At 41.8% G+C, this 16,583-nt stretch overlaps 1 protein-coding gene across 5 annotated transcripts in view; it reads left to right on the forward strand.

Annotated features, from left to right (window-relative positions):
• The first annotated feature begins 4,050 nt into the window (after positions 1–4,050).
• The window catches only part of LOC311137745 (E3 ubiquitin-protein ligase RNF13-like), an 82,690-nt gene continuing 70,157 nt past the window's right edge, over positions 4,051–16,583 (forward strand). Inside the window, exons 1-3 of one of the 5 annotated variants that reach the window (XM_084172317.1) lie at positions 4,051–4,214; positions 12,768–12,970; positions 13,139–13,219. In XM_084172317.1, the coding sequence (XP_084028443.1) occupies positions 12,857–12,970; positions 13,139–13,219 (195 nt within the window). In that variant the 5' untranslated portion in view covers positions 4,051–4,214; positions 12,768–12,856. Of the gene's footprint in view, positions 4,215–4,502; positions 4,892–12,300; positions 12,321–12,767; positions 12,971–13,138; positions 13,220–16,583 lie in introns of those variants that run through there. The other 4 variants (XR_014613975.1, XM_084172318.1, XR_014613976.1 and 1 more) reach the window with 4 other exon arrangements.

Genomic DNA, 16,583 nt, shown 5'->3' on the forward strand with positions numbered 1-16,583 from the left:
ACGCCATCCCATCTGGTTTAGGCTTAGTGGGACTATCATTTGTTTTTCAACAGGACAATAACCCAACACACCTCCAGGCTGTGTAAGGGCTATTTTACCAAGAAGGAGAGTGATGGAGTGCTGCATCAGATGACCTGGCCTCCACAATCCCCCGACCTCAACCAAATTGAGATGGTTTGGGATGAGTCGGACCGCAGAGTGAAGGAAAAACAGCCAACAAGTGCTCAGCATATGTGGGAACTCCTTCAAGACTGTTGGAAAAGCATTCCAGATTAAGCTGGTTGAGAGAATGCCAAGAGTGTGCAAAGCTGTCATCAAGGCAAAGGGTGGCTATTTTAAGAATCTCAAATATAAAATATATTTTGATTTTTTTTACCTTTTAAGGATAGAGACCCTTTTTTTTCCCAAATGTTCACCTAAAACGACATAACCAAATCTAACTGCCAGTAGCTCAGGACCTGAAGCAAGGATATGCATATTCTTGATACCTTTTGAAAGGAAACACTTTGAGGTTTGTGGAAAGTTGAAATTAATGTAGGAGAATGTAACACATTAGATCTGGTAAAGGATAATACAAACAAAAAAACATGTTTTAAAAAAAATGTTTATCATCTTTGAAATGCAAGAGAAAGGCCACAATATAATATTGCAGTTTAGGCGCAATTTTGGCCACTACATGCAGCATTGTGTATGCAAAGTTTCAGATTGATTCAGTGAAGCGTTACAATACTGGACTATTTTGTATCAAGTCTGCCCAAATGTGCCGAATTGGTCAATTGATACATTTTCATGTACATAACGATAGAGAACATACAAAAATGATATGCTAATACAAAATGTAAGTTTACACACTCCCAGGAATGTCATACATAATGGTTAATTAGCTTATACACTAACTTTCACACATCTAGATGGCTGGGCGTGGTGGGTGGGAGCCAGAAACAGCAGGGGTTCAAACGGTAGAACCCAGTTCCTACATTTGAATATAAAAATGGATTTTATCAAACAAAACTATGCTACATTTTATCTCTGGGACCCTCAGGATGACAAATCAGAGCAAGATTACTGAATATAATAAGTACATTATTTACCTTCAGAGGTGAATGTATCAAACCAGTTGCCGTGATACGTTTTGTTGTTGTTGTGCACTCTCCTCAAACAATAGCATGGTCTTTTTTTCACTGTAATAGCTACTGTAAATTGGACAGTGCAGTTAGCTTAACAAGAATTTAAGCTTTCTGCCCATATAAGACATGTCGTTGTCCTGGAAAGTTTGCTGTTATTTACAACAGTCATGCTAATCACATTAGCGCACGTTAGCTCAACCGTCCCGTATACGGGACACTGATCCCGTAGAGGTTAACACTTTTTGGTTACTACATGATTACATATGTGTTATTTCATAGTTTTGATGTCTTCATTATTATTCTACAATGAAGAAAATATTAAAAATGAAGAAAAACCCTTGAATGAGTAGGTGTTCTAAAACTTTTGACCGGTAGTGTACATCGTTACAGTTGTTGGTTAATCTACTTCTACCTGATGCCTTCCGTGTAGCCTAGGCAACCGATAGTGGGTGCTAGATCCAGTAGGCGTGCGTGGGTAAAATCACTGGGGAATCCACACCTTTGTTTTATCACAACACCGCATAGCAACCTCTGTCCAGTGAAGTCCATAAAGCATATTGCATGTACAGTAACAGATAGTTACATCACCTACAGCATTGTCTAGCAAGTTAATGTTCCCGACAATTTCGGACCACTAAACAACTATTGATTTAGAACCACCGAGAGTTAGAGCAAGTCGCAAAGAAAACAGGAGCTGCCTCCACTATTCCAGCACCATTTCAACATAATCAAATCTCCTCTGCTTAGTCTAATACAGTGACAACTAAAAGATACCAAAAACGATTTAGTTGTCCTTGGGTCTGATTTCTGTCTGCGTGTGTGTGCGTGCGTGTTCGTGCAAGTAGAAAAACATGTTGAGAAACGCCAATGCCATCCTCCTCTCTTTCATGTTGACGAAACGCTCTATCACTCTGTCATACAGTACACTCTTTTCTTTTTTGTTGTCCTAGGCTACCTGGCTAAAATGCTTGCTCGCTAGCCTAACTTCCATTCATGGGCAATGTTAGTTCGTTAACATTAGCCTTCTACATGTAGCTACATTTTGAACTCCCAGCATCTCAGGCCAGCGGCACAACAATGTATGAATGAATGGTTGGATCAGAATCGCCGTTATAATCATTGGCCAGTACAGAGAATTATGTAAAACCACAAGTCCAAATCCCTATCTCCATCCATGGCTAATTTAGGAAAGGAACAATTTGAGTTAGCTAGTTAGCCACCGGAGGACAACAACACAACGAGATGCAACAATTAATGTTTTTCTGTCAATTACGTATGCTCTCAATGGGATTTGATAGGAGTGACGCCAAAATTCAAGCTGGCTTCCTTTGACACTTTCTTTTGGTGCGCCAGGACCATTTACAGTTGAGCTGTGTCATGTAGGCGTACCCTGGCATAACGTTTTGATAACCATGTAAATCTCTCTTGGACAAGGTGACTTTTATCAATATATTCAGCTCTATTTACTCTCAGGTTCGAAAATGCGAATTAGCGTCAAAGTAGACATTATGCAAAACTACAAATCCCTGCAAGCTCCTGCACGTCATCTCTAGCTGACACCTTTGCTAACAGGTATTGTGTCAATTTAAAACTTGAACAAGAGTTCACAGAACTGTCAATTTAAAGAAATGTAGCCAATTTACTCATTACCACATTTAGCTAAAATTAGATAGTTAATCCAGAGATTCTTACCTTTGCCTCGATTCGGCAGTCTCGTCCAGTTCATCATGGCATTTGTAGTTCTTTATGATAGCCACATTAGCAGCTAATTAGTATTTATTTATTTTTTATTTATTTATTTTTTTTGTGGGGGGGGGGGTTAAATACAGGCGAATATATTGATAAAAGTCACCTTGTCCTAGAGAGATTTACACGGTTATCAAAACGTCACGGCAGGGTAAGCCTACACGAAACACAGCCCTTATTTTAAGTGTTTCTAAAATTGCCTATGGGAAAAATGAATGGTGGAAAAATGATTGGAACCATTTCCCTGTTTGACCGCTAGGTTTTATGGGTATTATGACTCATACTGTGGTACTCTTATTGTTACACAAAACACCAGTGTACATACAGGAAGTATACAACCAAACAAACAACCAATTACAGATTATTCACAGGCCTTTAAAAGACACCGGTATTGACTGCTTTTACAGCTTTCTTATTCGAAGAATGTAGAATGATCTAGAACTCCTTATAGAAAACAAGGAAGAGTGGGTCTTTATTAGTGAATTTACATTTATGAATTCCATTTTTCTATTAGCACAATTACATTGAAGAGTTGTATTTATTTATTGTTATTATAGTTAAGGAAACCAACCAGCATATTACCCAATAATAAAACAAAAGTTATCAAGACTATTATCAATTAAAAATCTATAAATATATTGCAATAATTTCTTGTAGACAATGCGAAAATAAATGCAAAACTGTTTCTGGATGCTTATCCCAAAAAGTACAGTTAATGTTAATTTATTTTTTGAGTTTCTTCAGGTAATGATTCGCAGGGTAATACTTATGGATAATTCTGAAAGAGACCTCTTTGACCTTGTTAACAAGCAGGTATTTGTGTGGTAATAACCCAACCTTTTTCCAAAATATATTATTAACAATGTATTCCAGGCAAGCAACACGGGTTCCTTTCCCTGCCCCGCCATTCGCTTCGCTATTATTCTCCCACATCTTGCGCTCAAATTCATAGTCAAACTGTCAGCCACCCAATTGAAACCTTTGCATACATGGTCACACACCCCACACATACAACGCCCACATATTTCAGATAATTGTTCTACTGTAAATACATGATGCATCACGTGGACATGTTTACCTCAGGAAACTGTTTCGGAAAGGGAATGATTGATTGTCATTCTGTCCAATCAGCAGCAATGATTTGCTCGGGGGTGTGTTCAGATAGAGGAAGCTCTGCACAGCACTCACTTGAAGGAGCTGGCTAGCTAGGGATTACTGTTGATGTTCTGTTGTACTGACATGTTTAAGTAAAGGAATAAAGTTATTGCGATCATACGTATAGATAGCAATTTATTGTAATGTCCATATTATTCGCATCAGAAACTTCGGTCTGATTCAAAGGTAAGGATCCACGATCTAACGTTAGTTATCTAGCTAGCTAACTTCCATTTGTAGCTAGCGCCGATATAGCTAGCTAGCTGTTAGCAACGTCAACTACGCTGGTGGCTAGACTCGAGTCATGTCATGATGTTGCTATCAAGCTTGGAAGTTGCAAAGCTGGCCTAATAATGGTGTTTAGCTTGCTCCGTCGGGTATATTTAGAAGACTTGCAATAGCTTGCTAAACAGGTTTGGCACCTCGTCAACAGCCCTATATTGTGGGTATCATAAAACCCGATTTTCCACTTTTGCAGTTGTGGTCCATGACGCTCAGTTCCATAACATTACACATAAGAGTCATTGGGCGAAGGCGTATTCTGTAGGGGGGAGGTTATCCGCGACGCTAGGTCTGAACGTTAACACGCATCGCTTGCGGTACGGTTTTAAAAAACAAAAGGTTATATTGATACACACCTTTTTATAGGATTATGGTTCCCACATGGCCATAGTTCCATGTTACAGCGCTTGTTAACAGGAAAACAGACGGGAGACAGAGTGGACTAACTGTGCTAATTAGCTATCTGCGTTTCCAAACACCTACTGTATGTGGAAACGGAAGACGGATGCCAACAAACGTGTTGTTTTGTCGCTGAAAAATACTGTCGGCTGCTGTGTTAAAACCGGTTAAAACAGTGTACAGTAAGTGTGTGTATTTTGCATTTGTGAAATTATTGATGTGATGTGAAAGTAGAGGGATTGATGTGTCTAGAACTGTACCGCAATTGAGGATCGATTCATGTTTAGATGGAGTATTTGGCTGTTTTGGCTTCCAGAGCCAATTGGACCTTTTAACAGAACATGTAAGGTCCTTGGACTAAGGAGTAACGTTAGCCCAATATTGGACTAAATGAGCCTATGTTTAAGTTAGCTAGCTAGCTAGAAGATTTGTGACAAGGATAATATTAGTGAGCAAGTTCTCACTTTGCCAAATGAAGATCGCCAAAGGCAAATGTATAGATAGCTTGGCTAACTGAATAGGTTGTCATCCAAGTAGGCCATGTGGTGAAAGTAGCTATCTGTCATACTGCTGGGAAGCCACATTACATGGGACTACATGCCATATGACTTTGACATCATCCTTCTTTTGCAACAAATCGGATGACTGTTTTACTTTTAGGCCTTACTTTCCAGAGATCATGACACCTGTAGAAAATATCTCACAGCAAACGTCCCCCGTGCTTTTGAAAGGACCTAGCTTCTTGAAATTGTTTATTTGTGGCTTCACACACCTGTGCCACCTTGAAACATGCAACAGATCGTGGTCCTCTGTAGCTCAGCTGGTAGAGCACGGCGCTTGTAACGCCAAGGTAGTGTGTTCGATCCCCGGGACCACCCATACACAAAAATGTATGCACGCATGACTGTAAGTCGCTTTGGATAAAAGCGTCTGCTAAATGGCATATTACTATTATTATTTAAATGCGTATTCCGTATTTGGGGAGATATTTAGTGTTATTATTAGCTCTTGGTGATGCTGTAGGGCTATCTGATGTAGGCTAATGCGTGTTATTTCCTCTCTGTCTGCAATCTGTCATCACACAGGGACGTAGTAATAGGTCTACTCTTGACAAGCATTTTATATATTTTCCTGATGACTCGCTCAGAATTTCAATTCCACTGCTCTATCGATCGTAGCATACGTTGTCTGAATCTGGAATCCTAGAAGTCGTTTGTCTGACTTCAAAATTAGGGGCGTTGTACAAAACAAATTAATCTGCGATAGGATCATCTCTAAGAAATCTAACCAATCAGAATATCAAAGTTGATAACGTCATCATGTAAACTGGCTCTGGCCCAACCATCGCTTTCTGGGACCAATCAGAACAGTCAGAATGTGTTCGGCCAGAGTGATGTGGCTGGTTAGCCAGGGGCACAACTTTCACTGGGGGGGTGGGGGGGGGGTCATGTCCGTTCCTGACATTCTCATTATCATTGGAATGTGATACAAAAAGCAGCAACAGTGTGCTTTAGGACCATGCGGACGCCTCCAAGCGGTCGGGTAGGCTGTTCTTTAGTTGACTGATGTAGCTGGCAAGGTAACTGCTGTTTAATTTAACAGAAAAAACTAGAGTTTATTCGCAGTGCTGAGCTAGTATTGTAACAGACATGTAACGTTAGCTAATGTCTCTTCCCCTCTCAACTGAGGTGAATGAATTAGCTACGCTATCTAGTAGCTAACATAGCCAGGTCAGCTCTTCGCCAGTTGATGTACCGTTAGAGAGAGAGAGCTGGCCAAAAGTTGGCTAACGTTAGATGTTGTTTTTGCCTCGATCACATTTAACCTGAATCAAACGATTAAACCATCAGCCAAACGATTGAAGATTTAGTTTTTCAGTGCAATGTGAGTTTTTATTAGTCAGTGTGGCAATGTAACGTTATTGATCTGTCAGTTTCCCAAGCTAAATTCCCTACTTTTCACACTGACACAGTAATAAACAGCTCTAACGTTACAGGCTTCACTGTCATACTGCACTGTAGAGGCCTGCACTGATTTCTTCATCCCGCTCCTGCACCCGCTGGCTTTCTGTCCGACTCCCACCCGCTACCGCAAGAACTGGTCCCAAATCAACCTGCAGTCCCGCAATGTTATTTTAGGCGTATGTCATGCAGCTCACTTGCCAGCCGTGGTCCCAGCTATTTAGCGCCCTATAGGCAATATCAAAATAACAAAATAACTTCAGAAATAGTTTAAATTACCAGAGATTCTCACATGGCCCTTACATTGTATTACTGGGCTATATCAGCCAATATGCTAGATGTAGTTTGAAGAGAGCAGAGTAGGAGAGACTTGCACTTTTTCTAGAGCTATTTTTATAGCCTACCTTTTAGGAGTGGGAAGATTTTCAGACTGAGAAATATGGGTGATCAATATTTAGGCCTATTTCTAGGCAATGTAGTAAACTATTTAGGAAGTATATTTCCTTGGAAAGATAACTGCCCCGTGCTTATCCGCATAGGCTATGGCCTACTCTATTTAATGGAGACCACACACGCACTTGATCTCGCAAGTATGGCTACTGAACTGGAGGCAGAAAGAATGACGACAGCGATACTTGCTACGTTTTGCATAGTCCTATAAGATATAGCCTACCTTTTTAGGAGGACGATTTGCAGGCAGAGACAAATAAATGGGCAATCAATACTTATTGAAAATGAAAAAGCGCACCGCTGGCTCACCATAGTAGCCTGACCTATGTGCGCGTTGTGCCTTTTCCTTTTCAATGATCACATTTTTTGATTGCACTTCGACTCACGTTGGATGAGCGCCCTCGACTTCTTTACATTATCATTAGCCTATTTATTTACAGACACTGTAGTAAACTACAGTCTAATAATATTTAAGTTAATTTCATATTTAAGTTAACTGCCACGTGATTCTCCGCCCACTCTATTTCGATGAGACCACACATACTAGGCGCACTTGAACTCTCACTCCCAGCTAGGAGAGGTAGGCTACTGAAGTTGAAGCAGCGAATTCTGAGTGTGTGAATAATGCAAAAAAATATGTGCTTTTAATACAATAGGTCGACTAACGCATGCAAACCAGAAAGACGACCGTTTCCAAATAATCTGTGGGACAACAAAAATATTTTAATCCCAAAGTCGTCTGTCTGACCGCCCGCAGCATGAAAAATGCTGACAGCGCCGCAATGACCTCTGTCTGGACCCACAGGCATCCCGCGGGAATGCAGCCCTCCAGTGCACAGTCAGTACACAACACTATGCTCATCTTGTCTTAGCAGGATCAGATGGTGACAGGGGTCCCAGCAGGGTCAGACAGACAGGGAAGACCAGTCAGGGTCAGACAGACAGGGAAGACCAGTCAGGGTCAGACAGACAGGGAAGACCAGTCAGGGTCAGACAGACAGGGAAGACCAGTCAGGGTCAGACAGACAGGGAAGACCAGTCAGGGTCAGACAGACAGGGAAGACCAGTCAGGGTCAGACAGACAGGGAAGACCAGTCAGGGTCAGACAGACAGGGAAGACCAGTCAGGGTCAGACAGACAGGGAAGACCAGTCAGGGTCAGACAGACAGGGAAGACCAGTCAGGGTCAGACAGACAGGGAAGACCAGTCAGGGTCAGACAGACAGGGAAGACCAGTCTACAGAGGTGAATTTTGCAGCATATTAACAATATCAGTGAATGATACAAAGTTCCATCTTGAGTTGATGGGTAGACCTACAGTAGCCACAGGACAGCAGCTTAAAGCTTAAAGCTATAGTCTGGGATCTGGGAGTAATGGTCATTTCAATTATTGAACCGTTGATTCTATTCTTGGATAATATAATGTATAAATGTACACCAAGGTAATTCTTTGTCATGCCTCATCTTAGGAGGATCAGATGGTGACAGGGGTCTCGGCAGGGTCAGGCAGCCAGGGAAGACCAGTCTGTGACGGAGCTGAGGTTTATTTTTGCAGATACAACACTTTATTCTCTCTGTGCAGAAAACACTGGACAAGCCAGATGCTATTTTTAAGGCAGTCTGACAAACCTCCAAAGTTGATTTCCAAACTGTATCAAGGGTTGAGAGAGGCTTTTCCCGATGACGTAAAACAAAAATATGAGGAAGACCTGGTAGAAGCTATTGATGATGATGATGATGATGATGATGATGAATGGATGCAGATATGTTGGAATGCCCAGTCATGGTCATATAATTTCAGACATAAATTACTGCAGTTTAAGACCATCCATAGAACATACTATATGCCAGTTAAACTGAATTACATGCACTCAGAAATGTCATTCCTCTGCTGGAGGTGTAAAACACAAAAAGGGGACATATTTGCAAATGTTATGGTCTTGTGAAGGCTGGCTGAATTCTGGCATAGAGTATGTTCTTTTATCTCAGCATGTCTACAGATTCTCCCTTCTCCCTGTTTTTGTTTGCTCGGAAATGTTGATACTGAAGACTGTTATCTGAAGAAACTGTGTAACCAAGCATATATAGTGGCTAAGAAATGCATTTCAATTATTTGGAAGGTTGGTTATCCTCCCATAATGTCAAGTTATGTATCGCTAGATTTGATTTATTACAAGATTAAGGGTATACTGGACAACTTTCATAAGGTCTGGATGCCTTATATGGAATACAGTATGACTAAAGGACTCTGGCCTTGGCCTAACACACCCGAAACCAATAATGAATGTTTCACTAAGATCCTAAAGCTGAGTGTGGTGTGTTGGGTTGGCGTGCTGCAGGGTGGTGGACCCCTAAGGGCAGGACGGGGCGACCCAGTTATATTGTGTGCAAGTAGAAAGAGCTCTACAGTACTATTAGGCCTGTGAGATTAATTATATGGAGGATTTGCTGTTTCTGTGTGTTAACCTCTACGGGATCGGTGTCCCGTATACGGGACGGTTGAGCTAACGTGCGCTAATGTGATTAGCATGACTGTTGTATGTAACAGCAAACTTTCCAGGACATAGACATGTCTTATATGGGCAGAAAGCTTAAATTCTTGTTAATCTAACTGTGCTGTCCAATTTACAGTAGCTATTACAGTGAAAAAAGACCATGCTATTGTTTGAGGAGAGTGCACAACAACAACAAAACGTATCACGGCAACTGGTTTGATACATTCACCTCTGAAGGTAAATAATGTACTTACATTCAGTAATCTTGCTCTGATTTGTCATCCTGAGGGTCCCAGAGATAAAATGTAGCATAGTTTTGTTTGATAAAATTCATTTTTATATTCAAATGTAGGAACTGGGTTCTACTGTTTGAACCGTTGCTGTCTCTGGCTCCACACCCACCACGCCCGGCCATCTAGATGTGTGAAAGTTAGTGTATAAGCTAATGATCCATCATGTATGACATTCCTGGGAGTGTGTAAACTTACATTTTGTATTAGCATATCATTTTTGTATGTTCTCTATAGTTATGTACTTGAAAATGTATCAATTGACCAATTCGGCACATTTGGCCAGACTTGATACAAAATAGTCCAGTATTGCAATGCTTCACTGAATCAATCTGAAAAGTTGCGCACACTGCTGCCATGTAGTGGCCAAAATCTAAATTGTGCCTAAACGGCAATATTATAAAACTGCAATAAAGAGGTTAATGTACAGTCGTGGTCAAATGTTTTAAGACTGACACAAGTATTGGTCTTCACAAAGTTTGCTGCTTCAGTGTTTTTAGATATTTTTGTCAGATGTTACTATGGTATACTGAAATATAATTACAAGCAAGTGTCAAAGGCTTTTATTGACAATTACATTAAGTTTATGCAAAGAGTCAATATTTGCAGTGTTGACCCTTCTTTTTCAAGACCTCTGCAATCCGCCCTGGCATGCTGTCAATTAACTTCTGGGCCACATCCTGACTGATGGCAGCCCATTCTTGCATAATCAATGCTTGGAGTTTGTCAGAATTTGTGGGTTTTTGTTTGTCCACCCGCCTCTTGAGGATTGACCACAAGTTCTCAATGGGATTAAGGTCTGGGGAGTTTCCTGGCCATGGACCCAAAATGTCGATGTTTTGTTCCCAGAGCCACTTTTGCCTTATAGCAAGGTGCTCCATCATGCTGGAAAAGGCATTGTTCGTCACCAAACTGTTCTTGGATGGTTGGGAGAGGTTGCTCTCGGAGGATGTGTTGGTACCATTCTTTATTCATGGCTGTGTTCTTAGGCAAAATTGTGAGTGAGCCCACTCCCTTGGCTGAGAAGCAACCCCACACATTAATGGTCTCAGGATGCTTTACTGTTGGCGTGACACAGGACTGATGGTAGCGCTCACCTTGTCTTCTCCGGACAAGCTTTTTTCCAGATGCCCCAAATAATCGGAAACGGGATTCATCAGAGAAAATGACTTTACCCCAGTCCTCAGCATTCCAATCCCTGTATCTTTTGCAGAATATCAGTCTGTGTCTGATGTTTTTCCTGGAGAGAAGTGGCTTCCTCGCTGCCCTTCTTGACACCAGGCCATCCTCCAAAAGTATTTGCCTCACTGTGCGTGCAGATGCAATCACACCTGCCTGCTGCCATTCCTGAGCAAGCTCTGCACTGGTGGTGCCCCGATCTCGCAGCTGAATCAACTTTAGGAGACGGTCCTGGCGCTTGCTGGACTTTCTTCGGCGCCCTGAAGCCGCCTTCACAACAATGGAACCTCTCTCCTTGAAGTTCTTGATGATCCGATAAATGGTTGATTTAGGTGCAATCTTACTAGCAGCAATGTCCTTGCCTGTGAAGCCCCTTTTGTGCAAAACAATGATGACAGGTAACCATGGTTAACAGAGGAAGAACAATGATTTCAAGCACCACCCTCCTTTTAAAGCTTCCAGTCTGTTATTCTAACTCAATCAGCATGACAGAGTGATCTCCAGCCTTGTCCTCGTCAACACTCTCACCTGTGTTAACGAGAGAATCACTGACATGATGTCAGCTGGTCCTTTTGTGGCAGGGCTGAAATGCAGTGGAAATGTTTTTTGGGGATTAAGTTCATTTTCATGGCAAAGAGGGACTTTGCAATTAATTGCAATTCATCTGATCACTCTTCATAACATTCTGGAGTATATGCAAATTGCCATCATAAAAACTGAGGCAGCAGACTTTGTGAAAATTAATATTTATGTCATTCTCAAAACTTTTGACCACGACTGTATATTTGAGGTGTATGTGTTTAAATTTTTTTGTATTTAATTTTTGTTTCCAAACCGTTCCCTTGGGAATTAAATAAAATTAAAGGTGGGAACTGGGAAGGAAATTGTGTTGGGAGAGAGTTGAGTTATTGACTAGACTGGTGGGGGTCAGGCGTGCAGGCGGCTTGGGCTGGCTGGTCTGGCTGGATGAAATTTGATATAGAGGATGTCTTAATAAAGACAATCAAAAGTCTTTGTATTTTTTCAAGTATTGTTCATTTGTTATTGAATTACCTTTGATCTAGTTAAGTCTTATTAATCACTTAAACATATTTAATAATGAATTCTTACCTAGCTAGATGACTGTGGCCATTTTTTCTTACTTTTTGTTCTAAATAGAGAGCGCTTATTGGATTGTGTAAAAATGCAGGAAGATGCCCAAAAAAAATCTGGGAGAGGACCCCCAAATCCCCACCAGGTAATGTCCCTCCCCACTTCTAAAACCAAAGTGGCGCCCCTTGGGGTAGCCAGGCAATTTATAAATGGGGCATGGCCCCAGTACTGTTCAATTAAAGTCAATTCAGAAATAAACCAAATTCCAATTCCAAATGTCCTCATTGAAAAGCATTGCATGGAATTGGAATTTCAGTGTACTTCCAGAAATGGAATTGACCCCAACCCTGGTATCTAGCTAGTAGGCTTAGCTCCTTCAATCTTGAGTGTGCTAGGCACGAATCAATTACGAATTCACTACTGTCTTATTTCAGAACAGAGCAGGGTCACATCAGGTTTCATGTAATGACATATAATTACAGTTTTCCAGTGGAACTTGTGTGGTGTTTATGTTCTGTTCTGTGGGACGCTGGGAGCAGACGTAGGCCTACAGACAGTGACAACCCTGTGTGTGTGTGTGTGTACACTGCAGGTGTGAGAGCTGCCAGTACTGGGACAGTCCGTCCGTGTGTGTGTCTGCGCAGGTGTGTGTCAGTTGACTGGCACAGCGCGGAATGCAAGATGCTGCTCTCCCTTGGGATGCTGATGCTGTCCGCCACACAGATCTACACCATCTTCACCGTGCAGCTCTTCGCCTTCCTCAACCTGCTGCCCGTCGAGGCCGACATCTCTGCCGTGAGTCCCGCAGACAGAGACGGGCGGGTGGACAGACGTGGAGACAGACGTGGAGACAGACGTGGAGACAGACGTGGAGACAGACAGAATGACTGACTGACTGACTGACTAAGAACTATTAGTTATTAACACCATATGATGTGATTGTATTCTTCTTTCTCTTTTCAGTACTCATTTGACAACAAAACAGGGAGTTTTGATGACCTGCCTGCACGGTTTGGGTACCGGCTGCCCAGCGATGGACTCAAGGTGGGTACAACAAGGGTCGTTTTTTTGTCTGTCAAATGCAAAGGTTTAATGATAGGCTTACAATATGACTCAATATGATTCAATATGACTCTATGTCGACTGTTACATATACCCTGTCATTTTCACTGCTATTGACACAAGTTAAAGTATAACCAATGATATACAGTATCTCTCTCTCTCTATAATTTCAATTTAAGGCCTTTATTGGCATGGGAAACATAATGTTTACATTGCCAAAGCAAGTGAAATAGATAATAAACAAAAGTGAAATAAACAATACAAAAATGAACAGTAAACATTACAGTTCCAAAAGAATAAAGACGTTTCAAATGTCATATTATGTGCAAATAGTTAAAGTACAAAAGGGAAAATAAATAAACATAAATATAAGTTGTATTTACTGGTTGCCCTTTTATTGTGGCAACAGGTCACAAATCTTGCTGCTGTGATGACACACTGGTATTTCACCCAGTTGAAATGGGAGTTTATCAAAATTGCGTTTGTTTTTCGAATTCTTTGTGGGCCTGTGTAATCTGAGGGAAATATGTGTCTCTAATATGGTCATACATTTGGCAGGAGGTTAGGAAGTGCTCAGTTTCCACCTCATTTTGTGGGCAGTGGGCACATAGCATGTCTCTCTCTCTCGCTCTCTGAATTCAATTCAAGGGCTTTATCAGCATGGGGAAAAATGTGTTTACATTGTCAAAGCAAATGGAATAGACAAACAAAAAGTGAACAGTAAATATTACATTACATTTCAAATGTCATATTATGTCTATATACAGTGTTGTAATGATGTGCAAATAGTTCAATAGTCTGTCTTTCTCTCTCTCTCTCTCTCTCTCTCTCGCTCTGGTCCAAATGAATGCACTGAATAGGGAACATTTTGGGACGCAGACTAGTATTTGGCCCAGTTGTGGCCAAACTGGATCTACAGTAAAGAGCACTGTGTTGTGAATATGCAGCAGCAAGATCACCATGGCTTTCTAGTGAGAATGAGGTCACGAGTTGTGAGGTGCCCGCTCATTGTTGAGCCACGAGTTGTGAGGTGCCCGCTCATTGTTGAGCCACGAGTTGTGAGGTGCCCGCTCATTGTTGAGCCACGAGTTGTGAGGTGCCCGCTCATTGTTGAGCCACGAGTTGTGAGGTGCCCGCTCATTGTTGAGCCACGAGTTGTGAGGTGCCCGCTCATTGTTGAGCCACGAGTTGTGAGGTGCCCGCTCATTGTTGAGCCACGAGTTGTGAGGTGCCCGCTCATTGTTGAGCCACGAGTTGTGAGGTGCCCGCTCATTGTTGAGCCACGAGTTGTGAGGTGCCCGCTCATTGTTGAGCCACGAGTTGTGAGGTGCCCGCTCATTGTTGAGCCACGAGTTGTGAGGTGCCCGCTCATTGTTGAGCCACGAGTTGTGAGGTGCCCGCTCATTGTTGAGCCACGAGTTGTGAGGTGCCCGCTCATTGTTGAGCCACGAGTTGTGAGGTGCCCGCTCATTGTTGAGCCACGAGTTGTGAGGTGCCCGCTCATTGTTGAGCCACGAGTTGTGAGGTGCCCGCTCATTGTTGAGCCACGCACAGCTGGAAACGGGATGATTCATGTCTGTGCTTCTAAGCCAGGCCGTTTGTGTTTCCCCCGAAGTGAAGAGCTTGTTGTCGTCCGTCACTGGGCTTGCCTTGCTCTCTTGCTAACCGCTCTGGTTGAAACGTCCATGATGAATCATTCATTTCAGTCTGGTTGAAACGTCCACGATGAATCATTCATTTCAGTCTGGTTGAAACGTCCATGATGAATCATTCATTTCAGTCTGGTTGAAACGTCCACGATGAATCATTCATTTCAGTCTGGTTGAAACGTCCACGATGAATCATTCATTTCAGTCTGGTTGAAACGTCCACGCTGATGAATCATTCATTTCAGTCTGGTTGAAACGTCCATGATGAATCAATCATTTCAGTCTGGTTGAAACGTCCATGATGAATCATTCATTTCAGTCTGGTTGAAACGTCCACGATGAATCATTCATTTCAGTCTGGTTGAAACGTCCATGATGAATCATTCATTTCAGTCTGGTTGAAACGTCCACGATGAATCATTCATTTCAGTCTGGTTGAAACGTCCACGATGAATCATTCATTTCAGTCTGGTTGAAACGTCCACGCTGATGAATCATTCATTTCAGTCTGGTTGAAACGTCCATGATGAATCATTCATTTCAGTCTGGTTGAAACGTCCACGATGAATCATTCATTTCAGTCTGGTTGAAACGTCCATGATGAATCATTCATTTCAGTCTGGTTGAAACGTCCATGATGAATCATTCATTTCAGTCTGGTTGAAACGTCCATGATGAATCATTCATTTCAGTCTGGTTGAAACGTCCACGATGAATCATTCATTTCAGTCTGGTTGAAACGTCCACGATGAATCATTCATTTCAGTCTGGTTGAAACGTCCACGATGAATCATTCATTTCAGTCTGGTTGAAACGTCCATGATGAATCATTCATTTCAGTCTGGTTGAAACGTCCACGATGAATCATTCATTTCAGTCTGGTTGAAACGTCCACGATGAATCATTCATTTCAGTCTGGTTGAAACGTCCACGATGAATCATTCATTTCAGTCTGGTTGAAACGTCCACGCTGATGAATCATTCATTTCAGTCTGGTTGAAACGTCCACGCTGATGAATCATTCATTTCAGTCTGGTTGAAACGTTCATGATGTACACTGCCCTGAACTTAGTCACTGTCACTAGCCGGCTACCACCCAGTTACTCATCCCTGCACCTTAGAGGCTGCTGCCCTATGTACATAGACATGGAATCACTGGTCACTTTAATAATGTTTACATACTGTTTTACCCATTTCATATGTATATAGTGTATTCTAGTCAAGTCCATCCTATTCAACTATTGCTGTATATATACTATTCTATCCTCCGTATTCTTCAGATATACTACATATTCTATCCACATACTGTCCATAATGTCTCTACATACCATCACATACAGTGCCTTCGGAAAGTATTCAGACCCTTTGACTTTTTCCACATTTTGTTACGTTACAGGCTTATTCTAAAATTTATAAAATAAAAATTTTTCCTCAGCAATCTACACACAATACCCCATAATGACAAAGTGAAAATAGGTTTTTAGACATTTTTGATACCTTATTTACATAACTGAGCAATCGGGGGAGAAGGGCCTTGGTCAGGGAGGAGACCAAGAACCCGATGGTCACTCTGACAGCGCTCCAGAGTTCCTCTGTGTAGATGGGAGAACCTTCCAGAAGGACAACCATCTCTGCAGCACTCCACCAATCAGGCCTTTATGGTAGAGTGGCCAGACGGAACCCACTCCTCAGTAAAA

The sequence above is a fragment of the Coregonus lavaretus genome (genome assembly GCF_964263955.1).
Source record: "Coregonus lavaretus genome assembly, chromosome: 11".
NCBI lineage: Eukaryota > Metazoa > Chordata > Actinopteri > Salmoniformes > Salmonidae > Coregonus > Coregonus lavaretus.